General features: G+C 42.8%; 1 protein-coding gene and 1 long non-coding RNA gene across 3 annotated transcripts; one reads left to right on the top strand and one right to left on the bottom strand.

Annotated features, from left to right (window-relative positions):
• Positions 1-254: 254 nt before the first annotated feature.
• On the bottom strand, positions 255-25680 carry LOC117526743 (protocadherin Fat 4-like). Of its 2 annotated transcripts, XM_034188812.1 has the most exons (25): positions 25526-25680; positions 24962-25075; positions 23828-23918; positions 23611-23729; positions 23257-23430; positions 22858-22986; positions 21951-22106; positions 19851-20031; positions 19315-19448; positions 18127-19074; positions 17503-17625; positions 15239-15487; positions 11582-11680; positions 10849-11021; positions 9943-10094; positions 9510-9817; positions 9239-9349; positions 4486-4674; positions 3429-3526; positions 3182-3343; positions 2900-3085; positions 2508-2585; positions 1960-1996; positions 1445-1886; positions 255-265 (listed from the first exon to the last, which is right to left on the bottom strand). In XM_034188812.1, the coding sequence occupies exons 1-24, from the start codon at positions 25676-25678 to the stop codon at positions 1761-1763; spliced, it is 4290 nt and encodes a 1429-aa protein (XP_034044703.1). In that variant the 5' UTR covers positions 25679-25680; the 3' UTR covers positions 255-265; positions 1445-1760. The 2 variants fall into 2 exon arrangements, with proteins under 2 accessions (XP_034044703.1, XP_034044704.1); XM_034188813.1 differs by lacking the exon at positions 25526-25680 and having other exon boundaries at positions 1445-1884; positions 1958-1996; positions 24962-25350.
• On the top strand, positions 6543-18397 carry LOC117526744. The gene is made up of 4 exons (XR_004565341.1): positions 6543-6730; positions 9227-9360; positions 17541-17637; positions 18261-18397. It is a non-coding gene; the product is annotated as an uncharacterized LOC117526744 (long non-coding RNA).
• Positions 25681-26677: the final 997 nt, after the last annotated feature.

Genomic DNA, 26677 nt, shown 5'->3' with positions numbered 1-26677 from the left:
GGTTACCCTGCTAATGTACACCAAACACACAAATCACACTGAGTTGATGTAAAAGGTGCATAAGGATGGTGCCCGCAATTAGCATCCCGCAAGCTCACTTTGTTCTACTGGTGGTTGCCACCTTTGATTTGCTTTGAGCTGGATAACGTGTTTGATACATAACTCAAATTTTGAGGGATTTTTTAGGATTAGTTTAAATTTTGAGCACATTTCACTGATTTTTTTTTTTCTCAAGGTGTTTGTAAAATTGTTTGTTGTGTTTCAGCTTGTTTGTTTGTTGAGCTAACCTGAAACTTGTGATTTTTGTCTACACCAACATCTTATGAATCCCACATTTATGTCAGTGAGCATATTAGAATTTATGATGGTAAAATGTTTAAACATTGCAGAGGTGTAAAATTTGCACTCATAGTGCAAATTATTATGCTGAATTTAAAACAGGTAAAAGGTGCAAGAACTTCAGAATTTCTCTTGAGTATTTGTTCATTTTTAAGGAACCAAAAGTAAGGAGACAAGTGGCTGTTTTGCCTCTGCCTGTTATCCCCTCTTAAAAAAAAGAAGTCTGATAAAAGCTCAACAGCTGATTTCAAGTGTTGCATATCTCTTGTAATTCTGGAAAATCAAACAATAAATCCACAGAGGAAATCTGTCTTCAGCAGGCCGTCCTGAAACGTGAATGCACGATGGAGACTCATGATATTCAGTGACACTCTGAATGCCTTGTAAGCTTCAGTGGTTGTGACAGAAAGACAGGCGTCGCAGAAGTCACAGACCTTGGAAAAATAGAGATTCATAAAAATAAGTGAAATTTAGGCTGTTTGTCAGATGTGGATGTGGTTAGCCTCATTTTAAAGCTGAGTATCTGCAATAAAGACTTCACAACTTTTAAGTCTGATAATGCTGTGGCAGCTAAAATATAACCAACCAGTGTCCATCTGCGACACCTCAAAGATTCCAGAGGATCCACCGAGATGACGTTGATCCGTGCTGAAGTCTGACACTTTCTCAACGTAGAGATTTACTGGAAATATTCAATATCATATTCAACATTATAGTAAATGTTAAAATCAACAAAACATCTGCTGCTATGTGTAAATAAATAAATACCCTCACTATGGGCAAAATTCAAAATAGATCGCAATACATTTGAAGAAATGAACAATGTTTCCAAGACATATCACTGTCAGATTCTGTTTTTACATCGGCACACTGACGTCCTGTTAAACACAATGTCGCTGTGCCCGCTGGGAATAGAACCACAGGGTTATTTCAGCAGACTGCCACCAGAGCGGCGCCCTCAGGCAGAGCAGTTAGTATTTCAAAGCAAAGTCAATATCATTGAGATGTGTGTGTGTGTGTGTGTGTGTGTGTGTGTGTGTGTGTGTGTGTGTGTGTGTGTGTGTGTGTGTGTGTGTGTGTGTGTGTGAGAGAGAGAGAGAGAGACAGGCAGTTTAGCAGCTCATATCAAAACACTGGCAAGTTAATTAGCGATAAAAATCATCTACAACAAACCTTTGATAAATTTAAGAGCTATTTTTCGTGTTTAACTGCTTTGTGAAACAGCCTGAGAATAAAACTTAAGGAATCTGAAAGTTAGAGGTGACACACCCATGATTTTCCACTTAGCCTGGCTGTTAGCCTTAAAATATTTAGTGACATCGCCCCCTGGTGGCAGAAGAACCAAACTCTCCAAAGCTGACTGGCACTGAGTGATAAGATTTGAAGTAACCCTTTAATGGAACAGTTTGAGCTCCAACAGATTATACAGTCGATGTGCAGCTGTCAGTGCTGCAGCTTCGTCTGTCCTCCGTCCCGCTGTCTGTCTGAAGGGTTTTGTTAGTCTCCTTGACACCTGTCTCCGCCTTCTTGTGACTGGGTGGTGTTGTCTGTCCCCGGAACACAAATCAATGATTATCATGAAACTGTCCACCATCAGAAAAATGAGCTCAGAGTTTTTACCTTTTTAGGGTTTTCAGGAATTCTCTGCTCCCAGTTCCTGAAATAGAAACAGATGATCTTGATTCAGACCAAATGACATGTTTTGAAAACTATATTTATTGATCCATTTTCTCTTTCTGAGATAATGCAAACAGGAGCATAATTCATCCAACAGCCTTTTCACGTTGTCCAAAATTCCCCCAATAACGTCAGCTTTTTGATGATTAAAGACAAAGTGGGTGAGTGCATAAAAAAATCTTTTAAATTCCAGACTCCAGCACTTTAATATTCACTTTAGTCTGATTTTTATTGGGCAGGTGTGCAGCACTAAACCGGATCATTACTGAAAAAATAAAAGCTTCAAGACCTGTTCTTTATTCAGGGTTATATCCGAACGATCACCCTTCTCTCGCTGAGTCCTAGCCTCCGAGTCGGCCTTCTCTCATCAGAGTTGCCCTTCTGTCACTGTGTTCTAGCCTCTACTAGGTTGCACTAATCATTTCAAAGGTCACTGAGGTTGGGATTTAGATTAAATTTTTTTTTTCTTTGTCTTTGTTTCGAAAACTTACGTGGAACCTTCAGTGTCTCGGTTGATGTACAAACTCTGACCATCCAACTCCTTCATAAATCTGTTCTTCCTCCTGAACCTGATGACAAACAAATGTGTAAACTAGACATTGCAGAAAGTGATGTATTAAAGCATTTCTTTTCCTGATCTACATTTTTGTTACAATAAGCAGCAAAAGGCCTCACTGATATTTCAAACCTTACAGCCTCACAGCTAAGCGATCTGTGACAAACCCTGTCAAGGTGAACAAGAACTGACACAGAACTTGTGACATTTTGCAGATCACATAGTTATTACAATTTAAAATTAGCAATCGTCTATATGAACGTGGGTGCAAAAAAAATAGCTATAATGGAAGATGCAGGTGTGAAGCAACCTGCTGGTTTTTCTCACCAGATGATCAGGAAAGCTATGATGAATAATCCTAACATGCTCAGCGCCAGCATGACACTCAGAGCAATGACTGTAGTCTGGTCGGAGGCAGGGCTTGTGGTCTTCTTCACTATGTCATATTGAAGCCCCTCCCCAAATATTTTCTCCAGCTCCTGCTTTACAAGTGCTGATTGGTCCTGCAGTTTCCTAGAAGATCACATTGATTATTATTATTATTTTAAACTTGTCATTCATCGGTCTGCGTGATCCACTCACGATCACTTAACAAATGAAAACTCGTACTTTGTAATGTCTTGTGGTGAAACGACCTGCCCTCCGTCAAATGCGATGAAGCTAACCAAAGTCAGTGAAATTGCCGTTGACATTCTGGACTGAACAGTTTCTCTGATCGTGGCTGATACCTCGATGATGTTCACTGTCCAGCCGAGGGCGGTGCTGAGAGACCTGAGAGGGGAAAATAATGAATTAGAATGTCAAAACAAAAAAAAAGCCCTGCATCACAGAACAAACTTGATTGGGCCTTTCTTACATCTCAACTTCAGAAAGTTTCTTCTCCACATCGTTTGCGGGTTGGTTGAGTGAGATGGTGACAACATCGTCACTGCTGGCGCTGCCCTTTACTGTCACCTGGTGGAAGCAGCAGAATGCGAGGTGTGTTGGTGATGCAGGTCAACAATTCATCCATTCATTGATTATTGAATTAATTACCAACTATTTTGGTAATCAAATAATCATTTTGTCTTCTTTGTTAATGTCCAGAATTGTCTGATTTCAGCTTCTGAAATATTTTCTGCTTTCTTTCCTCCTTTCTGACAGTAAATAAAATATCTTTGGGTTGTGGACACACGTGTGTGTATAATTCATTTTTATTAACAAAATATAAATAAATATTTTAACTGTTCTAGTTGGTCAGTGTATCATAAAAAGCAACGCAACCAAAGAATATATAAAAATCCACCGGCAACAAACCATTTCTTTGCAACAAAGCAAATTATTCTGCCATGCCGCCCCCCCGCCCCCCCCCCCCCCCCCCCCCCCCCCCCCCCCGTATAGCTCTGGACCAACTTTGGGGACTACTGGAATAATCAATCAATCAGTCAATCAATAGAAAAGTAATCGTCAGCTGCACTCCCTAGTTGACTTGATTCTGCTGTTTTGTGATTTGAAATGTGAATTCTAAAATGGTAAATGGACTGCATTTATAACGCGCTTTTCCATCTGCATCAGACGTTCAAAGCGCTTTACAATTATGCCTCACATTCACCCCAATGTCAGGGTGCTGCCATACAAGGTGCTCACTACACACCGGGAGCAATAGGGGATTAAAGACCTTGGCCCAAGGGCCCTTAGTGATTTTCCATTCAGGTGGGGATTTGAACCCAGGATCTTCTGGTCTCAAGCCCAACACCTTAACCACTAAACCATCACCTCCCCCAGTTCTAGATATTTTCTGACTAAAATTCTGTTCTTCCTGTTCCACTGTAAATATTCTGATAAGTTGTAATGATGTGGGTCGGTCATCTGGTACCGATTATTGAACATGTAAATGAATCTGTGTTCTGCTGCAGGATGTTTTCCACACTCGCCTCCACTGTGGCTGTAGCCTGCTTTCCTTTGGGGTCAGAAACCATCACCTCCAGTGTGACCTCCGTCCCAGCCAGACTGCTCACAGAGACCACGTACACCTGACCCGAGGACGTCTCCACGTCAAAGTTGGTATTCTTTATCAGACTGTACTTCAGCCGAGTCTCGTCCCCGACATCCGGGTCTGATGCCTGTGGAAAATGCAGAGGGATGATCAGGGAGTGGTCGTCACCCCACAGTCACACGGTCACCAAAAACATTATGTAAAGATGATAGAGGGCGATGACGAGGCCTGAGTTCTCAGTTCTTAATTTAGAGATGCACCACCCTGAAATTACTCTTCGTTCCACAGCAAACTAGTTTCAGCTGCAGCGTGTCGGTGAAAGTCTCCTAATGGTGGCCTTGGTTCTGACTAACAGATGGTCATTTGGAACCCGTTTCTAAGGCAACAATCACTTTTTCAAAATGTTTCAAAATTTGGTATCTTTATGTTAGTGCAGGTCCTGCTGTCACAACTGTGAGCTGAAATGAAAATCGAACGTATTGCAAACCATCAAAACTAGACATTTCAGAATGGATCAAAGTGGGATGTTCTTGGATGATGTAGCGTAAAGCTGTGATCAAACAGCCAACATCTTAAGCTTGCATTAAGATGAGGCCATTGAGTTTCTTCAAAGAAAGATAAACTCCATACAGCTAGGCTTGGTATATCTCCAGGTGTCAAAGAGGAGACGCTCTAAGCCATGCACAGCTTGGATCTGTCAACAAACCCCCCACCACACTCAGGATTTAAGATTACCCAAAGAACATTCCACACGGAGCTGCGAATTCTTATCAGCACCCCAAACCAGATGCAACTCAACTCCCCTCTCACATAAAAAAACCTCCACAGAAAGACACTTTCTTCACCAAAAGTCCTAAAAAGAGGTTTTTCACACTAGACTCAAAAGAAAACAGCTCACTGATTGATTGCCTGTCGATTATGGAAAGGTTTCTTGGGTTGAAATTGACTAAATATTATGTTTTATTCATCTCTGCTAGATAAAGCCAAATCTAACCATGGAACAAGAGTGACCCCTGTGGGACGATTTGGGAAGGACAGGAATGATTTCCTGCAAGACTCAAAATCCTAACCACATTTTAAAAAGGAAATTTCATTGTATGGTTGTAACAAAAGAACAAAACAAAAAGAGAAAAGGAAACATGTCACTCTTTTCTATTTATGCATGAAAGTATTATATTTGATGTGTTATACTCTGTTCATTGGGGAATGTTTACTTAGTGTGTTCTTATATATATATATATATATATATATATATATATATATATATATATATATATATATGTATGTGTGTGTGTGTGTGTGTGTGTGTGTGTGTGTGTGTGTGTGGTATATAATTCCAGGTAAACCAGTTACAAGATTTATTCTGCAGGACTTGGTTTGGTTTCAAAGCGGAATGTTGGAGCCATGCTGATTTATATGTATAAAATTAGACAAAGGAAACTCCTGAAACTACGTTACCCAGAATTCTTGGGGGTGAAGCTTATTAAACCTTTAAAAGAGCTCCCGTTCTTTGTTCTTCTCTCTTACGCTTCCCTCTTTTCTCTTGCTCTTTTCCTCTCTTCACTTTCCTGCATCTTGCCGTGCGCTTCTTGAGTCTAAAGACGCGCCTGGCCGTCAACAAAATTTATGACTCTTTGTTAAAAGCCACGTGCTACTTAAACTCCTTTTTATTTTGCACAATTACATTTTCGACAGATAAATTTTGCAACTTTTGTCAAGTTAAACGCGCCGGCACATTTAACTTCCTTTTTCAAATTTTCAAATTAAAACCATTTCTTTTTCAAACTCCAAATTGCTTTCACGAACATTTTTCTTCTAAAGTCAGCTATTTTTGCATTGAGTTCTGATTTGACCAAGCTTCCAAAAGACGACGAAGAAAGAAGATTTTTTGATTTTTGATAGAGAATAAAGACGCTCAAACCTTTATTCTGACAAGCCAGATTCCAGGGCGCTGCAGAGAAAAACATCCAGGTCAGCTGAGACGTTCAACAGCAACTTGAACTGCCGCTGTGAAACCACAGCACAATAACAGAAATCATCCCCGCCACTGACGAGACTGAGCGGGTCGGACTGGCAGAGCCTCTTTGTCAAGGTCCCTGACGAAGCTGTGTGGCGGACAGAGCGTCGACTGAACCAGACGTTTCCAACATCGGACCTCACGGAGACCCGCTGCACTGTGCAAAGTAAGACCGGCCTATGTTGTCAGATAAACGGAGTGGCTTTATTTAACTCTATTCAAAATCATTAATCTTCTCTCAGGTTAACAAATACCAAAGTAAATCACCGGTTAAATTAGGACGAATCTTACTCCTAAAACTCCCGCTACGAAACCAAACTATCAGAACATCATATAAGCATTGCTCATTGAATGTCGTCATCATTAATTTGCTCACTGTGATATGTCCTGTGATTTAACTCCTGCCAGAGTTAAATAAATATCTTAAACGTGTGAATTTGTCTGTGATTTTTAAATGGTTTTACAGAGGGTGTCGGATCTGACCTGCGGAGCTCATCCTTTAGAAACTGAGACTGATTAATTAAATTGAGATTAATCAATTAATGCATGTTTAAACTAAAACTACCTATACTTTGAACTAGGTGGTGCCCCGAGGTAAAATTATCCACAAGTGATAATTTTCAATATTCCAAAACATTATTATATTCATCCTGTGGCTTTTCCCTACAATGATCTCTGGTAATAAAACACTAGTTATTTAAAAATAAAAATAAAAAATCCTGAAAGCAGCCTTAAAGGTCGTTCTGTGGAGACTGTGAAATTTTCCTGAAATAGATTTTAGCACATGAGACAAAGCAGGATAAATGAAAAGGAAGCAGACTGAAGGGTGTGTGATCTGTACCGGTGTCCAGACTAGGGGCCAGTGGCATCACACATTATGAGATCAGTGGGACGGCTTCTCCTCTGTCACATGAAGCCACAGGTAACACAGGAATTAGACCCCTTCAGTTTGCATACCAGGAACATATGTGAGTGGAGGACGCTGTGATCTATATGCTGCACCGGGTACGTGTCTACTTGGAGGAGTTTGGTTCCAATCTGAGGATTATTGTTTGTTTTTTTTTACTTTTCCAGTGTGTTTACCCCCCATACTAAGAAATAAGCTTGAAAGTATGGGCTCAGAGCTGCCAACTGACCTGCATTGGATGGTATTTACCCCGTGTGTCCCACATGAGTCTGTGTAGAACCCTCATAGTCCCGCAGTTGTGTGGGTTGGGCACACCCCGAACCCTCCGGTAATGCTTCGGCTTGCGGCCATGCGTAGGTGTCCTGCATTGGTAGATTCACATGTTGGCAGGTATTGTGGGTGTGGCCCCATCCTTATCTTCTTAGATTATGGACTATGTCACATCAAGACCACGGTTTGTAAGGTTGGGGACTGGTGTTTCAGAGACACTAGAGAATAGCACGGGGGCCCCACAGGGGTCAGTTTTGGCTCCGCTCCTGTTCACACTGTACACATCTGACTTCAAATACAACTGAATCTTGCCACATTCAGGAGCTTTCAGATGATACCGTTGTGGTGGCAAATGTGTGAAGTGGACAGGAGGTGGAACACAGGGACCTCGTGGAAGCCTTCAGTGATTTGGAGCATTAAGAATGACCTCCTCCTGAACATCACCAAGACTAAGGAGATCAAAGTCTATGGGGGGGAAGGGTTATTGGGGTTGTCCAGTTTTCTTTGCTTACACTATGCAGCACTTTTAATTTCATTCATTTCTGTATACTTTGTAAGTGGCGTGTGTTTTTTAGATGGTTGTGTTTTGATTTATTGGATATCTGAATTTCCCTTTGGGGATGAATAAAGTATCTTCTATCTATCTGAAATCATGTCGGACGTCTGCCTCCATCATCAAGACATAAAGGAAAAAAAGATTCGCAGCTCAAGAGGAGGAGATTTTTACAGGCATAAACAATCAAACATAAACCAGTTTCACATTCAGCTGCTTTGTAATCATGTTAGAAATAAAGTGAAATCTTAAATGATCTCAATATGGCTTCATTAAAAATGCTAAATACCTCATGTGTTCTTTTTCTGTGTTCATCTTAACATTATTTCATTGCAGCTGAATACAAACCTTGTCTTTTTACAGCAGCACTTGAATGCAAGACCAAAATAAATAAATATATTTTTTAATTTTTTGCATTATTATTATTTATTGATTGATTGCATTGGTGCAGGAATGTTCAACAAAACAATAACTAATGAAATAATGTGATGGTGCATTTTAAATGTCTTCTTGTTGAAGATAACATTTTTTACTTCTAAGTTTTAAATGTTATCAACTTAACTTTAAATGGTAAATGAACTTATATTTATATAGCGCTTTTCCATCTGCATCAGATGCTGATGCAGATAATGCGTCACATTCACCCTGATGTCAGGGTGCTGCACTCACTACACACCAGGAGCAATCAGGGATTAAGGACCTTGCCCAAGGGCCCTTAGTGATTTTCCAGTCAGGCTGGGATTTGAACTGAGGATCTTCTGGTCTCAAGCCCAACACCTTAACCACTAGACCATCACCTCCCCCCTTTACTCACTTACTTTACTCATGATCAGTGAACCCAGATGGATTCAACCCGACGGCACCAATGAAACTGTGTTTGATTGATGAGTTTCTGTCTGTAGGGGGCGTGAAACTGTGTGACGTGTTCACAGGTAAATGTTTACCTGGACTTGGACGACTGGCGTTTTATACGGGGCGATGCTGAAGATGGACGCCGTGTAGCTGTCAGGGATGAACTGTGGCGCCTCATTCATGTCCTCCACCTGAACTTTGACCTGTGTGACAGGTAAGAGCTTTTAATATTAAAATGAGAAATTGTTCTTTGAAAAAAATGTCTTTCAGTGCTGAACAAGAAACTTTCTTGATGCATCGTGCCAACGTTTCTGTGTTTTAACAACGCACACACACAGAGTGGTGACAGGGTTAGGGTCCTACCGTAGCCACGGCTGATGTGGGGGGGATCCTGGTGTCCACCGCCTTCACCTCCAGGATGTACCACTCCTGGCTTTCCTTGTTCAGTTGCGTTTTTGTCTGGATGGCTCCGCTGGTGTTGATGGAGAACAGGTCTGTGTACGTTTTCAGTGAGTATCTGACATCATAAAGGTCGCTTCCTGACGACGCCGTGACTCTTCCCACCATCGCCCCCGCAGGCTGATTCTCAGGCACGCTGAGGTTGTAGGAGGGGCTGAGGAAGGCCACGCCCTCCACTAGACTGGCAATCTTGAGATTGACCACGACTTGGGCTAAAAGACGACACACAGTCTTACTGTCCACACGCTTAAAAAAAACCCTTGTTTATTGGTGATCTTAAAGTCTGTCAGAGTCTCAGCTCGCTGTTTGTTGTTTGGACCTTTAGGGTCACGCCCACCTGTTGAGTTCAGAGGAGGCTGCCCGCCGTCCTCTGCCATGGCGGTCAGCACGAGTGTCGTGTCCTTTGTGACCTCAGTAAAGTTAGAGGTTAAGGTCACGGCCCCGGTCTCTGCATCTAAAGCCAAATATGGAGTGTTTCCGGCAATGAAGCTGCAAGAGCAAAAAAAGTTTGAACTCAAATGTCTTTTTAAAAATTGTTTGGGTTTTTTTTCGGTCTGTCAGTGAAGACGGGTGTCTAGAATTGTGTAAACATTCTAGAACATAGGTGTCAAAATGATTCCAGAACAGGCCGAGAGGGGGTGAAGGTTTTCTTTGTAACCACCGACTCCAGCAGGTGATTAACATCACTTTGATCAGATGGGACAAGTTCATCAATGAAATCAGCAGCGTTGCCACAGTTACTTTGAAAAAGTGATCCAGTTACTGAGTACTCCTTGAAAAAGTAACTTAGTTACTTTACTGATTACTCAGATTTAAAAGTAACCAAATTATATAACTAGTTACTCAGTTAGTTAGTTTCAGCAGCTGCTGGTGGAGTTGAAACCTGCACCCTCTTGGTCTGTTCTGGAATCAGTTTGATGCCTGTGTTCTCGAGCAGGGGTCACCAACCCTGTTCCTGGAGAGCACCTGCCCTGCATGTTTTCCACGTCTACCTACTCGAGTCACACCTGAGCTCACCGCCAGCTCTTGATTGGCTGAGCACACCTGATAGAGTTAACTGTCTGGGAGTGGAAGAGGGAGAGTTAGAACACAAGCAGGGAACAGGGTTGGTGACCCCCTGCTCCAGAACATCAACCTGGTCCACACTCACTTGAGTTTGGAGACATTATTACATTTTTGCATCAGACTGAAGACAGTAAAAACAAAGCATCGGTGTGACGTCGCTGTGCAGGCGTGAGCTGACCTGTAGGCGATGGCCGCGTTGTCGCCGATGTCTTTGTCGGTGGCGCACAGCGTCAGCAGCAGCTTCCCCTCCTTGGCGTCTTTCAGCAGGATGCTGCTGACGTAGCTGCTGGCGTTGAACTGCGGTCGGTTGTCGTTGACGTCAGTGACGTTCACTCTGATGGTGGTGAAGTTCTGGTGCACAAAGTTCATGTTAGTAAACTGCGTTCAGATTGTTGTGGATCAGTCAGGATCGCTGATACACTTTGTTCATTTGAAGGTTTACTTATGATGTCATTTCCATGGTCCAAAGTATGGGTCATATCCATTAATTTGTTAGTGACCCTATGCACCAGTGAAACGGTGAGCGGGGTGTCATGTTCTCTAGTGTGTGTGTGTGGGTGTGTGTGTTTGTGGACAAGATAACTGAAAAACGACTTTATGGATTTCCTTCCAACTTGGTAGGAATATTACTTGGATAGACATCTAGAACTGGTTAGATTTTGGACTAATTTGGTAAAAAAAAAAAAAAACATTCAAAAAATCTCAACAACTAAGAAGCCTCAATGGATCAAACATTGTGGGATTTTAAATAAAGAAAGGAAAGAAATTTATTACAATAAAAAACATGAAGAGTTGATTAGATTTTGGTATAGTTTTAACAAAGGTCAAAGTTGAGAAAAACATGGTCTGAAAAACTGTGTGTTTACAGGAGATTTGAAGTCATGTGTCATGGTATCTGTAGTTGCTCACACCTCTCTCTGTGGGACGCCTCTGTCCACGGCCTGAATGATCAGGTCGTAAGTGTCTCTGCTCTCCCGATCCAGAACGCCGACAGCCAGCAATGTCCCATTCTGCAACACAGGAAGTCCACACACAGTGCCACAGGAAGTCCACAGACACGCACACACACACGGTGCCACAGAAAGTCCCCCCCCCCCCCCCACACACACACACACACGGTGCCACAGAAAGTCCCCCCCCCCCCACACACACACACACACGGTGCCACAGAAAGTCCCCCCCCCCCCCCACACACACACACACACGGTGCCACAGAAAGTCCCCCCCCCCCCCACACACACACACACACGGTGCCACAGAAAGTCCCCCCCCCCACACACACACACGGTGCCACAGAAAGTCCCCCCCCCACACACACACACACGGTGCCACAGAAAGTCCCCCCCCCCCCACACACACACACACACACGGTGCCACAGAAAGTCCCCCCCCCCACACACACACACACACACACGGTGCCACAGAAAGTCCCCCCCCCCCCACACACACACACACGGTGCCACAGAAAGTCCCCCCCCCACACACACACACACACGGTGCCACAGAAAGTCCCCCCCCCCACACACACACACGGTGCCACAGGAAGTCCACACACACACACACACACACGGTGCCACAGGAAGTCCACACACACACACACACACACACACACACACACACACGGTGCCACAGGAAGTCCACACACACACACACACACACACACACACACACGGTGCCACAGGAAGTCCACACACACACACAAATCAAATCAGTTTTATTTCTGTAGCGCCAAATCACAACAAACAGTTGCCCCAAGGCGCTTTATATTGTACAGTCAAAACGACCCCCTGTGAGCAAGCACTTGGCGACAGTGGGAAGGAAAAACTCCCTTTTAACAGGAAGAAACCTCCAGTAGAACCAGGCTCAGGGAGGGGCAGTCTTCTGCTGGGACTGGTTGGGGCTGATGGGAGAGAATCAGGAAAAAGACATGCTGTGGAGGGGAGCAGAGATCGATCACTAATGATTAAATGCAGAGTGGTGCATGGGACAGCTCAGGTGGGACGGTTTGGAGACAAAGTCAGAGAGGCGAGATTGAGATGGTTTGGACATGTGCAGAGGAGGGACCCAGGGTATATAGGGAGAAGGACGCTGAGGATGGAGCCACCAGGCAGGAGGAGAAGAAGGAGGACAAAGAGGAGGTTTATGGATGTGTTGAAGGAGGACATGCGGGTGGTTAGTGTGACAGAGGAAGATACAGAGGACAGGGTGAGATGGAAACGATTGATCTGCTGTGGCGACCCCTAACGGGAACAGCCAAAAGACAAAGAAGGTGCATACAGAGCAAAAAGGGAGAAAGAAATACTCAGTGCATCATGGGAACCCCCCAGCAGTCTAAGTCTATAGCAGCATAACTAAGGGATGGTTCAGGGTCACCTGATCCAGCCCTAACTATAAGTTTTAGCAAAAAGGAAAGTTTTAAGCCTAATCTTAAAAGTAGAGAGGGTGTCTGTCTCCCTGATCTGAATTGGGAGCTGGTTCCACAGGAGAGGAGCCTGAAAGCTGAAGGCTCTGCCTCCCATTCTACTCTTAAAAACCCTAGGAACTACTAGTAAGCCTGCAGTCTGAGAGCGAAGCGCTCTATTGGGGTGATATGGTACTATGAGGTCCCTAAGATAAGATGGGACCTGATTATTCAAAACCTTATAAGTAAGAAGAAGAATTTTAAATTCTATTCTAGAATTAACAGGAAGCCAATGAAGAGAGGCCAATATGGGTGAGATATGCTCTCTCCTTCTAGTCCCCGTTAGTACTCTAGCCGCAGCATTTTGAATTAACTGAAGGCTTTTTAGGGAACTTTTAGGACAACCTGATAATAATGAATTACAATAGTCCAGCCTAGAGGAAATAAATGCATGAATTAGTTTTTCAGCATCACTCTGAGACAAGACCTTTCTAATTTTAGAGATATTGCGCAAATGCAAAAAAGCAGTCCTACATATTTGTTTAATATGCGCTTTGAATGACATATCCTGATCAAAAATGACTCCAAGATTTCTCACAGTATTACTAGAGGTCAGGGTAATGCCATCCAGAGTAAGGATCTGGTTAGACACCATGTTTCTAAGATTTGTGGGGCCAAGTACAATAACTTCAGTTTTATCTGAGTTTAAAAGCAGGAAATTAGAGGTCATCCATGTCTTTATGTCTGTAAGACAATCCTGCAGTTTAGCTAATTGGTGTGTGTCCTCTGGCTTCATGGATAGATAAAGCTGGGTATCATCTGCGTAACAATGGAAATTTAAGCAATACCGTCTAATAATACTGCCTAAGGGAAGCATGTATAAAGTGAATAAAGTTGGTCCTAGCACAGAACCTTGTGGAACTCCATAATTAACCTTAGTCTGTGAAGAAGATTCCCCATTTACATGAACAAATTGTAATCTATTAGATAAATATGATTCAAACCACCGCAGCGCAGTGCCTTTAATACCTATGACATGCTCTAATCTCTGTAATAAACGTTTATGGTCAACAGTATCAAAAGCAGCACTGAGGTCTAACAGAACAAGCACAGAGATAAGTCCACTGTCTGAGGCCATAAGAAGATCATTTGTAACCTTCACTAATGCTGTTTCTGTACTATGATGAATTCTAAAACCTGACTGAAACTCTTCAAATAGACCATTCCTCTGCAGGTGATCAGTTAGCTGTTTTACAACTACCCTTTCAAGAATTTTTGAGAGAAAAGGAAGGTTGGAGATTGGCCTATAATTAGCTAAGATAGCTGGGTCAAGTGATGGCTTTTTAAGTAATGGTTTAATTACACACACGGTGCCACAGAAAGTCCACACACGGTGCCACAGAAGGTCCACACGCACGCACGCACACACACACACAGACACGGTACCACAGAAAGTCCACACACGGTGCCACAGAAAGTCCACACGCACGCACGCACACACACACACAGACACGGTGCCACAGAAAGTCCGCACACACGGTGCCACAGAAAGTCCGCACACACGCACGCGCACACAGACACACACACACACAGACACGGTACCACAGAAAGTCCACACACACAGTGCCACAGGAAGTCCACACACACTGAGCTGAATGCTCGTGTTCCGCCGCTCTTCTCAAAACAACACATGGTTCGCGGCTGCGTTACTTTATGATTCAGCAGACCTTGTGTCCACTGTTACATCACTATCGTCCATGTGGTGGGAATTCGTTAAGGTTTTGTTTGATGTTGGTGCATGATGCCAATCATCTTGAAATCTGTTTGCATTTGTTTCTGTGTGTTAATGTAAAATCATCATCGTCCGATAGATGTTCACTCATCTGTTCGGCATAAACCCAAGAATGTTTCAGCTTTGTGTATCATAATGGAACCATAACCAACGCAGACTCATTCCTGGTCAGAACGTTCTGTACTACAAACTCTGTTGTGCACACTTACTACCCCCTACTGGTTTTAGAAAGATCATGACACTGAGCAGCTCATTATGAGGGTAATGACAGTAATGATTTAGTCAGCTGACACTTAAACAGGATTCCAGCCAAATTCTGAACTGAGTGAGTGGCCTTTGACCTGATGGGCGGAGTTAACTGTTTGTTGGTCTCACCTTTGTGAATCTGAAGAGGGGGTGTGGTGAAGCGAGGGAGATGGTGACCTCTCCGTTGGGGCCGAGGTCAGCGTCTGTGGGCACGATGGTGTAAATCTCACTTGGAGTCTCGGAGTAGTTTCCCTCAGAGATCGGCAGGGAGTCCGGGAGGACGGGGAACTGCGGTGTGTTGTCGTTATAGTCCAGGACCGTGACGTTGAGCTGAGCTGTGGCGTTCAGACCATCAGAGACCTGATCCACTGCCACCACCTGCACACGGACGCAAAGCAGGAACTGAGTTGCTGGTCGCTTCTCAGCTTTCTAGAATCTTTTACTGCATCTCTTTGCAAATCTGATCAAGAATTCACAAATATTTCTGCATCTTGCAAAGAAAGTAACAGGATCTCTCACACACACACACACACACACGACCTCAAGTTTCTCAGAGTGTGAAGCTGTTCAGCAGTAAAGCAGTGAGAGGTTTCACAGCAGGAAACGTGCAGATTTCCCACATTTGCTTCATTCCAAAGGGGGAAAATCAGCACTTATTCTACGAACACTTTCACATTCAAATGATGTTAGTGGTGAAGTTGTGACTCGGTTGTTTAGTTTATTTCAGTGATATTAGTTTCTTGTTTCTAGTTTCACATCCACATGGTGAATAATTGGGTCAATTATCTGAGCTCAATCATGATTTGTTAAAAAGTTATGGCTGGAAATCTGCCTGTTTTAACAGCAAATTTGTGTCAAAAAAGTAAGTGCATATTTCAAATTGCACTGTTATAAAATATTGTCCTACTGTTTATAATTTAATATCTATCTATCTATATATGTGTATGTTTTAAAATTAGATACAATGTTGCAGCAGTGTTCATGGTGAAAAACATGGTTTGTTAAAACTTTTGTCCCCTCCAAGACAACGAAGTGCGGGGACAGATTTGGACAGGATTTTTGGACAGGTGAACACATCAGAGTCCAACTTCAAATATATTCCTGCTTTTGTTCAAGATTTGTTTCAATGATGGTACATTATCTAAGTAGGATGTACTTTATTTTTGACCCCCTGTGACACATTTTGGGTCCCCTTTAATGTGACAGTGTCCATTTAACAACATTCATTGCGCTGTCACTCACCACAAAGCAGCTCACAGTGTTCATAACCCCACCTGCTCATCGTGGGAGTGTTGGTCTTAAAACGAGGCGTAGTGTTTGCTCTATTTATATGGTGCAGTATTCATGTACAGTAGTCGTCCAAAAGTACTGGGTCACTTGATAGTTCACACATTTTAATTTGTTTATGCTATTTCAAATACAAAAAATAAATCAGGACTCAAGATAAAAAATTCTAAAATTATCTTCCACACATTTTAATTTGTTTATGCTATTTCAAATACAAAAAATAAATCAGGACTCAAGATAAAAAATTCTAAAATTATCTTCCTTAAACTCAAACTCAAAGTAAATCTCTACAACTTGATATAAATGAATTAAAATATAAATGCCAAAATGATGGGTTGCACAAGTAAAATGGGAAAGACAAGACCTGAAAGTTCAGCTACAGTTTACCAGAAGCTATATCTGAGATGCCTGGATTTTATGTTTTGATGAAAGAAATTCTTCCTCTGCTGCACTTCATCATAAAACTAGATAACCGGTGTTATAAAATTCAAAACACACACTGTGCACAATGTCTCCAATCACAGCCACAGAAGCCTGTAAATTCTTCTAGGTTGTCTGGGTGTCTTGGTGGCTTTCCTCACTCTTCTCCTTCTTGCACAGTCACTCAGCTTGTGAGAACTGTCGACTCGACACAGATTGACCACAGTGTCATACTGTTTGTGTTTCTTCATAACTGATGTCAGTAAAGTGTTCCATTACTTATGCAACCCATCATCTTGACTGTAATATTTTTAATTACTTTGTGTCAAGTTGTAGAGATTTACTTTGAGTTTGAGTTTATGGAAGATAATTTTAGAAATGTTTATACTGAGAAGCCTGATTTACTTTTTGTATTTGAAATGGCATAAACAAATTAAAATGTGTGAAATATCAAGTGGCCCAGTACTTTTGGATGGCTACTGTATATATAGACTATATATAAAACCCATTCAACTGAATGAAAAAGTGTGTCCAAACTTTTGACTGGTTTTGTGTGTGTATTTATATAACTATATAAATATCACATATATCAGAATTTGTTTTTTCATGTACTTCAGAAGATACAGATTGTGCTGCATTTTTGATGCGAACAGATAAAAGCTGTCAGATAAGAGTCTCTGTTGTACCTGTAATATGTAACTGTCCTTTGTCTCTCGGTCCAAAGTCACATCCTTCAGTGAAACCACACCTTGTTTGCTGATGTCAAAAGTGTCGCTGGTGTAGACGAAGAAGCCATTAGAGAATCCTCCCTGCAGGACAAGGTAACTTTAAACAATGGATTAGACTCAAAGGTCAGAGTTCAGCATCACCTCTCATACTATCAGAAATATTAGAATTTGCAGTAGCAGGTTTCGTCATCATAGAGGATTCAGACTCATGACAACCAAAATTAGAACTGAAATGCATCGAACATCAAACATAGCAAACATGTGGCTGAGTGGACTCTGTCTTCCAATTTTCACCTTCATACATAAAAAGTCTTTGTCCAGACGTCACATCCACTGAGGTTTGGCCCTCTGGTGGCCACATTGAGAATTGAAACGCATGCACCCATGAATTTGTCTGAGAATTTCAAGAGGTGACCTTGAGTACCAAGTTACACTTTGATGCACAAACTCACATACACATCAACCGCATCCAAACACACACACACACACGGATTCAAATGTTTCTGAGACCTGCTTTGCCTTCAGTGATGCACGTAAACACTGTAGCATGGAAGCGTGATTTTCTGTTGATATGTAGCTCACCTCATCTCGATCAGTGACCTCCAGGGTCAGGATGGAGGCTCCACTGGGCAGGTTCTCAGGGACGGCCACATTGTATCTTTCCTGACTGAAGTGAGGTGGATTGTTGTTCACGTCTTTCACTTTCACCACCACAGAGCATTTCCCAACTAGCAGAGGCGTCCCCCCGTCGGTGGCCTGCACCATCAGAGTGTAGCCGTTCACCCTACTGTAGTCCAGAGGCTGATCCAGCAGCAGGGTCCCGGTGGAAGAGTTCACCACAAAGACAGGGAGGTCTGAAGGAGGAGTTTGCTGGAGAATGCTGTAAGTCACTGTCCCGTTTGCACCTTCATCAGGATCAACAGCTGATACATTGAGCACGAAGGTATCCAGGGGCTCCGTTTCTAACACTTCAGCCTGGTACTCAGTCTGAGAAAACACTGGCTTGTTATCATTAACATCAGCTAGTCGGACCTGCAGGCTGGCTGTGGCCGACCTGACTGGACGACCCTGATCTTCAGCCACCACCAGCAGGCTGTACTCTGCTTTGGTCTCTCTGTCGAGTTCAGCAGCCACATGGACCACGGCAGATACAGGATCCACAGAGAACCTCCCCTCACCACCTCTCAGTGAGTACCTTATCTCCCCGTTGAAGCTGCTGTCTTTGTCTGTGGCGCCAACAACAGTAACATTGGACCTGATTTTGAGGTTCTCTGGAATGACTGTTGTCATGTTACTGGACTCAAAAACAGGACTGTTGTCATTGATGTCTGTGACTTGGACCTCCACGACTGCGGTGTCGCTGTTGACGCCGTCTGAGATGGAGATATCCACAGAGTAGTTGTGCGGACCCTCATCGTAGTCCAGCTTCTTCTTCGTGATAAATTCACCACTGGATGAGATGTTGAACAGATCGTTTTGTGTGTTAACGTGGAGCATCAGATCCTCTGAAGCTACTGCCTGGAATTTAACCTGAACATACAAAGATGAGTTGGAGAGCGTAAAGTTTATTTCACAGATTGCTGATGTGGAATTTGTTCATACTGAATTGTACAAATGTGACCAAAAATTTAAAGTTGGTTTAAACTGATGGGAAAGAATGTGAAGTTGATTATGACTCATTCTGACCAACACTCAGGTCCTCAGTGACTAAATGGACTCTGTGTGTTTGATTGTGAACATTGTATTTGTAACCAGTTTTGAGATGTTTACCTGCAGGACTAAAGTGCCGGGGTTCTGCTCTTCTTCTATGGTGCCAATGTAGCGTTTTTGTAAAAATTGTGGATTTGAATTTCCAGGAGCTCGAATGTCCACCTGTACTGAGGAAGAGCGAGGCGCAACACCTCCTAGAGGAGACATGGAGGAAAACAAAGGTGTGCTCATTCGAGTTTCAGTCACCTTTTTTTCTTCTGTCTTGATTTAAATCTCCAAGTTATTCTTTGGACATGCACAGTGATCACATGTAGGCCTCATCACCAGATTTTTTTATTTTTTTAATTTGTGCACTCTGATTGGCTGATGGAACTTACTGACATGCTGTAATTCCAGTTTGTGTCCACCTTTTACTGTTGGACTGGATCAATGTTATGTACTTTATACACACAAAATAATAACACACAAAGTGTTTGATTTCCTCTTTAAAGATGCATTGAATAGTCACACTCTGATTACAATAAGTGAATCGTCATAAATGATTTCATGGTAAGCAGCGACGCGCCAATCACACCGAGAATATTGATTAAATGTACCATCTGTGGCTGTTACGTAGAAAGTAAACATCTGAATTTTATTCTCCCCCATTTGAATGGGTTTAATCAGCGTGATGTTTCCAGTGTTTTCGTCGATGGCGAAGTAGCTGTCGGTGTTCCAAAAATCAATTGAGTATTTGATCCGCCCATTTTCATCTGCATCTGGATCTTCTGCCTTAACCTTGGAGTTACATTATAGAAAGAAAAAACTCTTAACACTAAGATACAAAGCAGCATGTAGTCAAACAGAGGACAAAATTAAAGAAGGACAAGGACAAAAGTACATTAACAGACAGATTCAGACATAAACAATGGTTAGACTTTAAGCGCCCTCGCCAGAGTCTCAGTTGGGACTCCTGCATCTCCTTCTCTCTCCTCTCCTTCTGTGTTTTTCTCTATCTCTGCCCCAACCCTCAAAAGTCCCAATTTCACTAGACTGTGAATTCTTCAAACTATATTTGGAATAAGCATGGAATTGATCAGCTGGTCTCTCAACTCTATTGACACCATTTTTTCAATAAGGAAATCAGGGCTGGGGGACCCTGTGTGCCCAGATGGAACTTATCCTGCCGGCTATGTTCTCAAAGCCTGGGAGAAGTGGCGCATCGCATGCTTAGCACCACTCTCCATGGAAGACATTGAGGATTTATTCTTATTTGTAGACCGCTGGGGGGTTCCCATGATGCACTGTTTCTTTCTCTTTTTGCTCTGTATGCACCACTCTGCATTTAATCATTAGTGATCGATCTCTGCTCCCCTCCACAGCATGTCTTTTTCCTGGTTCTCTCCCTCAGCCCCAACTAGTCCCAGCAGAAGAATGCCCCTCCCTGAGCCTGGTTCTGCTGGAGGTTTCTTCCTGTTAAAAGGGAGTTTTTCCTTCCCACTGTAGCCAAGTGCTTGCTCACAGGGGGTCGTTTTGACCGTTGGGGTTTTACATAATTATTGTATGGCCTTGCCTTACAATATAAAGCGCCTTGGGGCAACTGTTTGTTGTGATTTGGCGCTATATAAAAAAATTGATTGATTGATTGATTGATTGTTCTTATGGCAGGAGGTCTTTTGCTGATTAGGTGCTGCCTTGACCTACTGGAAAATTGGCAAGATGGCTGCTACCAAAACTACAACCCCACACCTGTCTGTCATGATTAATGAGGTGGACAGGGCGGTACAATCTCAGACTGCATTAACTCTTGAACTCAAATGCAAATTGGAAATCATCTCAGAGCAAATGTCTCCCCTGCAAAGGAACTGATGTTGACCAGTGAATATTCACAATTGGATCTGGATGGTTAAAGAGAGGCCGTATTGGAACTCTGTGCTTCTCTGCCTAACCCAAACATGGCAGCCTTATCAGCTACCGAAGGTTAAAATGCCCCGTTTGTTTTCCTCCAGAAGGTCAACGGTCTTGGTGAAGCATCTGGCTCCCTCTTCATTTGCCCTCCCCTACAGTCTGCTGTAGTCAAGGCCACTCCAGACTCTACGCATACATGGACAGAGACTGATATGAACTCATCTGCACATATGACGCACACCCCTCACCCTTACCTCCCCTTGTCAGGTCAAAGGTCAAGGTCAAAGACATGCTGATGTTTCAACTGGTTGCAGAAAAGTTATTTTGGAGAGATGGAGATGCACCAGTTGTCTGTGTGGGTGGTTACCCTCCAGGGCCCAGGAGGGTTTGTGGTGTTGTGGATACAGTAGTGCTCCTTGACTTGACCACCTCAGTTTACCTAAACATTCACACACTGATAGCAGCAGCAAACTCCAAGAGATTTGGGGTTTTGCATCTCGCTCAAGCACAATTTGAGTCATGGACAACTGCAGCTGATCCTTTAGTTAAAGGACAAGACAACCTGCCCTCTACGGGACAAGACAACCTGCCCTCTTTATCAGCTAAAGTCACAGTTCTGTCAGATCTTTCTGGTTTAAATTAGTAGACCTGCACTGTAAACGAAAATTTTGAAACCAGATTAACTAGGAAGATTATATGGTTGTTATATGGATGCTGTTAACATTTGTGCAAAGACACACAAAAAGCTCAGTAGATTGAAATCAGCACTGTTGTATCATTGTAAATAAATACTAATAAATATTATTTACCTGCAGCAGAAACATTCCCTCAGTTTGATTTGCAAAGACACTTCCTTCATACTTGGTGCTGGTGAATGTTGGACTGTTGTCATTCTCATCCAGGAGTCGGACCCTGACGTCCGCTGTGGTAAAGTGGTGTGGTGGACTCGTTTCATTTGCTTCAATCTTTAAATGAACCAGCAGAAAACATTTACTCAGGATTACAGTATAAGGTCCATTAGTGTTTAGACCGTCACGGTTTTTCTAGTGTTGTCTGTGTACATCACCACATAGGAGTTAAAATGAAACAGTGAAGATGTTCTTGTAATGTCGACTCTGAATTTTAATCCACTGAGTTTAACAAAAACATTACATTAACTGTTTTGGAGTTCCAACCCTTTTTATACGCAGTCCCTCCATTTTCAGAGGCCATAAATAATTAGACAAACTAAATATAAGTTTTCTTTTTATTGCAAGACATCACCTTCCAGATGGTTTTCTTTAGATGGCCAGGGGATGGATACATGAACATTTCCAAATCAATCAACATGTGTTGGACTTCATTTACATCAATCAGTAAGAAATACAGCTACTGTATGGTAAATCTGGTTAGAGTAGCAAGTTCTCACTGGTGAGGGAAGCCACCAAGACACTCAGATGACTCTGAAGAAATTTATAGGCTTCTGTGGCTGTGAGAAAATTGTATCACTGTCCAACTACTTATGGACCTGACTGCATATGTGTTGTAAGGTTGTAATTTGTCATAGTGCCTAGTGTAACTAGGCCAACATGTAAAAACTCACCAAATGGGGTTAAATATACATATTTATCTTCTCAACTTTACATTTGAATAATGTGCTCCAACATCCAAGGAGAAAATAAGTTGTATCTGCAAAACAGTATTTCTGAATCTATTAATTTACAAAATCAAGATTACCTGAAACGTGATGGTATCAGTGGCTTCTCGGTCCAGAGCTGTGGTGTTGGTCACTCTAACTGTCCCGTCATCGCTGATGGCAAAAGGAGCTGATTCTGGAAGGATCGTCAGATTTCCCACAAACCCACCCTGTGGAAGAAAATAATGCATCAGAAGAGCTTCACTCCAGGATTTCATCTGATCCAGATGTTGGAGACAAGCGAGGCTGCTGCAGCAATGATTACAAGTCCTCCAACTTCATGATGACACTTTGCTTTGTACTCGGGGGAACCAAGTCACAAAGTCACTGCAGAGTGTCGGAGACATTGGAGGAGCTCTGCAACAATAAAAGTGTCCATCTTCATAACAATGCAAGACTCACAGAAGACATCTCTAAAAGTGTCACGAACTGAAGCGTACCAAATCCAGGTCAGTGATGATGACTTTGAGAAGAATAGAGTCAACAGGAGAATTTTCTGGAATGGTCACTGAGTACTGAGACTGTTCAAACTCTGGAGGGTTATCATTCACGTCCTCAATCATAACGTTCACCAGAGCCTGGGTTGTCTTCGTGATGTCGTCTGTCTGCGCTGCCTGGAAGAGAGCGACAACACAACGATAATTACGTAAGACACAGAACCACACAGGAAAAAACAAAACCATGAAACGGAACAATCATGCTCAGAGCTTTGAGTTTGTGATATCTGAGCTGCAAGATGATTGGCTGCACCAAGACCTCCACAAAACCTGATCAAAATGTCCCAACATCAGTACCTTGATGGTGACGAGGATCACAGAACTGTTCATCAAATCTCTGTCGATTTTGGTTGTCACTGACAGAACTCCACTGATCGCATTAACATTGAAGTTCTTCTCATAGACGTCTGGAAACACTAAGTGGACACAAACCAGGTCAAATATGTTAAATGTTTTGGCTTTTACATGTTGCGTTGTGCCTTAAACTCCCCCGTTAAATCCTGCTGTCACTTACCTGCACCGAGGCTGTAAATTACACTCATGTTGATCCCAAGGTCGCCATCCTGGGCTTTTATTGCCTCTGGTTGAGTTGTCAGGAAACCCTCCTACAATATGCAGCAGACTCATTTTTAGATTCTTCAGATTCAGTCCAGTTTATTTATATGGAGCCGAATCACAACACAGTTTCCCCAAAGTGCTTCATGTAGATAAGGTCTAACCCAACCAACCCTTCAGATCAAAGATGACTGAAAAGTTCACCTTTGTGTCGACTACAAAGAAAAAAATGATAAACTCTCTCATCAATGCACAAGTTTTGTCTGGGAGCACGTCCTGGTTCTGGGCTTCACCACATCCATGACACCATGGAACCACCTTTGAGCCTGAATTGCAACCACCTCAGCAGACAACCAGGCCATCTCCACATCACGAGAGTAACCATCTATCTGCTGCAGCCAGGTGAAATGTGGGCATGTTCTTGACCTTCCAGCCCCTGGGGTTCTCAACCCTCAGGTACCTACGTGCTGCATCATACACAGAGAAATGTGACCAGAATGTCAAAGCTGAAGCTCCCTCACAATTCAAGAGATACGCCTCATCTGAGTCATCCCAAAGTAACCACTTGTTTTTCACAGTCATTCCAGTGGTGCCCAACGATTCTCCAAATAAACCTTCAAACAAAGACATCCAGTCATCACCTTAGGTCACTGACTAGTGTCCAACTCTCACAGCCATGCAGAAAGACAGGAAGCACCAGGACCCTGAAGACTTGGACCTTTGTTCTCCTACAAAGTTATCGGCATCACCAAGCACCTCTGACCAGTAACTTCATGACTTCACAAGCAGAGCAGGTGGATAGGAGTTGGACTACCAGTATGTAGACTGGAATTCAATTCCAGTGTCCTTGAGGCTACCTGGCTGTGTCCTTGGACAAGACACTTTATCTGAATTGTCCCAGTCCACTCAGCTTTAAATAGCTATCAGCCTTGACTGGAGACGTTACCTGTGATGAACTGGTGTCCCATTCTGGGTGACTCATGGACTCACACTATGGTATCGGGACCTCTAAAGACCTTACTACTTCCTCTGCGTAACTCTTCTGTTGTTGTTGTTCCATCGTTCATAACTGTTGATTAGATTAGAGACTGACCTGGTTCTCTGGAATAGAGGTGTGGTAGAGGTTGTAGCTGAAGTAGGGGTTCTGGTTGTCAAAGTCCATCACCTGAATGACCACGGTGGCTGTGTCGTTCCCCCCTCCACGATCCTGTAGTCCGTAATGACAAGTGGTGTACAACAGAGTGTCCACGTGACTGGCTAACACTTATATAATTTAATGTTTAGATGCTGGGGACATCTCAAACTTTCCAGAAACTGTAGTTCTTGCTGGTCTTCAAGGTATTTCACAACTAGTTCAAGTTGCTTTTTCAGTTTGTTTCGTTTCTTCGCTTTAGTTGTTGAGTTTTAAGATTGAAAAGACCAAAAAGAAGTCCAGTTACTGGACAGCAGACCATGAGAAAACCTCCTAAGTGGAGGGCTGAGAGTCTTCAACATGGGTTTGTGTGTTTTCACCTCCATGGAGGGCTGAGAGTCTTCAACATGGGTTTGTGTGTTTTCACCTCCATGGAGGGCTGAGAGTCTTCAACATGGGTTTGTGTGTTTTCACCTCCATGGAGGGCTGAGAGTCTTCAACATGGGTTTGTGTGTTTTCACCTACCTTGGCGAGCACAGTAAAGTTATACATGTGGCACAAATTGTAGTTCAGACGTCTCTTCAAAGTCACACTGCCCGTCACGGTCAGAGCAAAGTCTGCTGGAGCTGGTTCCTGAAAAAAGGACATCACCATGGTTGCTGTTACCATAGTTGCCATCAGTATTTGAGACTGTTATTTACAATCCTGTTACGGTGAGCTTAGATTTAGTTCATGATAGTCAATTTCATGATGCAGTCTTCATCCTGATACAGGCTTCATGATGCACTCAGCATCCTGACATAGGCTTCATGGTGCAGTCTGCATCCTGGCACAGGCTTCATGATGCACTCAGCATCCTGGCACAGGCTTCATGATGCAGTCTGCATCCTGGCACAGGCTTCATGATGCACTCAGCATCCTGGCACAGGCTTCATGATGCAGTCTGCATCCTGGCACAGGCTTCATGATGCAGTTGGGTGGTACTTGGGGACTGAGTTGAGGACCGCTGTCATATATTTTTCCTACATTTTTTACACTTCACAGTCCTGATGTTTGCAGGAGTTGTTGGTAACCTTCAGCACTTGTGACTTTCTGGATTTGAGCTTTTTTGCTTCTGTTTTTGATCTTCACTTGGGTAACACTTTCTGTATGACCTTGTTTGCTGTTTACCATTTGTAGGTTCCCTGACAAATTGCCTACTTTTGGAATTTAAGTCCAACCTATTTGCTAATGGACATCCAGTTCTGCTGGTTTTTCTGCTCTTGTAGATCCTGACTCAGTGAAGATGAACTCATTCGGTTCAGCAGCAGTGAAGTTGTTCATTTTAAATCCCGTGTTCTTCTCCTGAGCTCTGTGTCTGTAAACCCTGTTAATGACAAGCCATCACTTGACCCAGCTATCTTAGCTAATTATAGGCCAATCTCCAACCTTCCTTTTCTCTCAAAAATTCTTGAAAGGGTAGTTGTAAAACAGCTAACTGATCATCTGCAGAGGAATGGTCTATTTGAAGAGTTTCAGTCAGGTTTTAGAATTCATCATAGTACAGAAACAGCATTAGTGAAGGTTACAAATGATCTTCTTATGGCCTCAGACAGTGGACTCATCTCTGTGCTTGTTCTGTTAGACCTCAGTGCTGCTTTTGATACTGTTGACCATAAAATTTTATTACAGAGATTA

The sequence above is a fragment of the Thalassophryne amazonica genome, chromosome 15, assembly GCF_902500255.1.
Source record: "Thalassophryne amazonica chromosome 15, fThaAma1.1, whole genome shotgun sequence".
Lineage (NCBI taxonomy): Eukaryota > Metazoa > Chordata > Actinopteri > Batrachoidiformes > Batrachoididae > Thalassophryne > Thalassophryne amazonica.
Note: the sequence above shows the minus strand (reverse complement) of the source record. Positions and strands in the feature narration are given on the sequence as shown.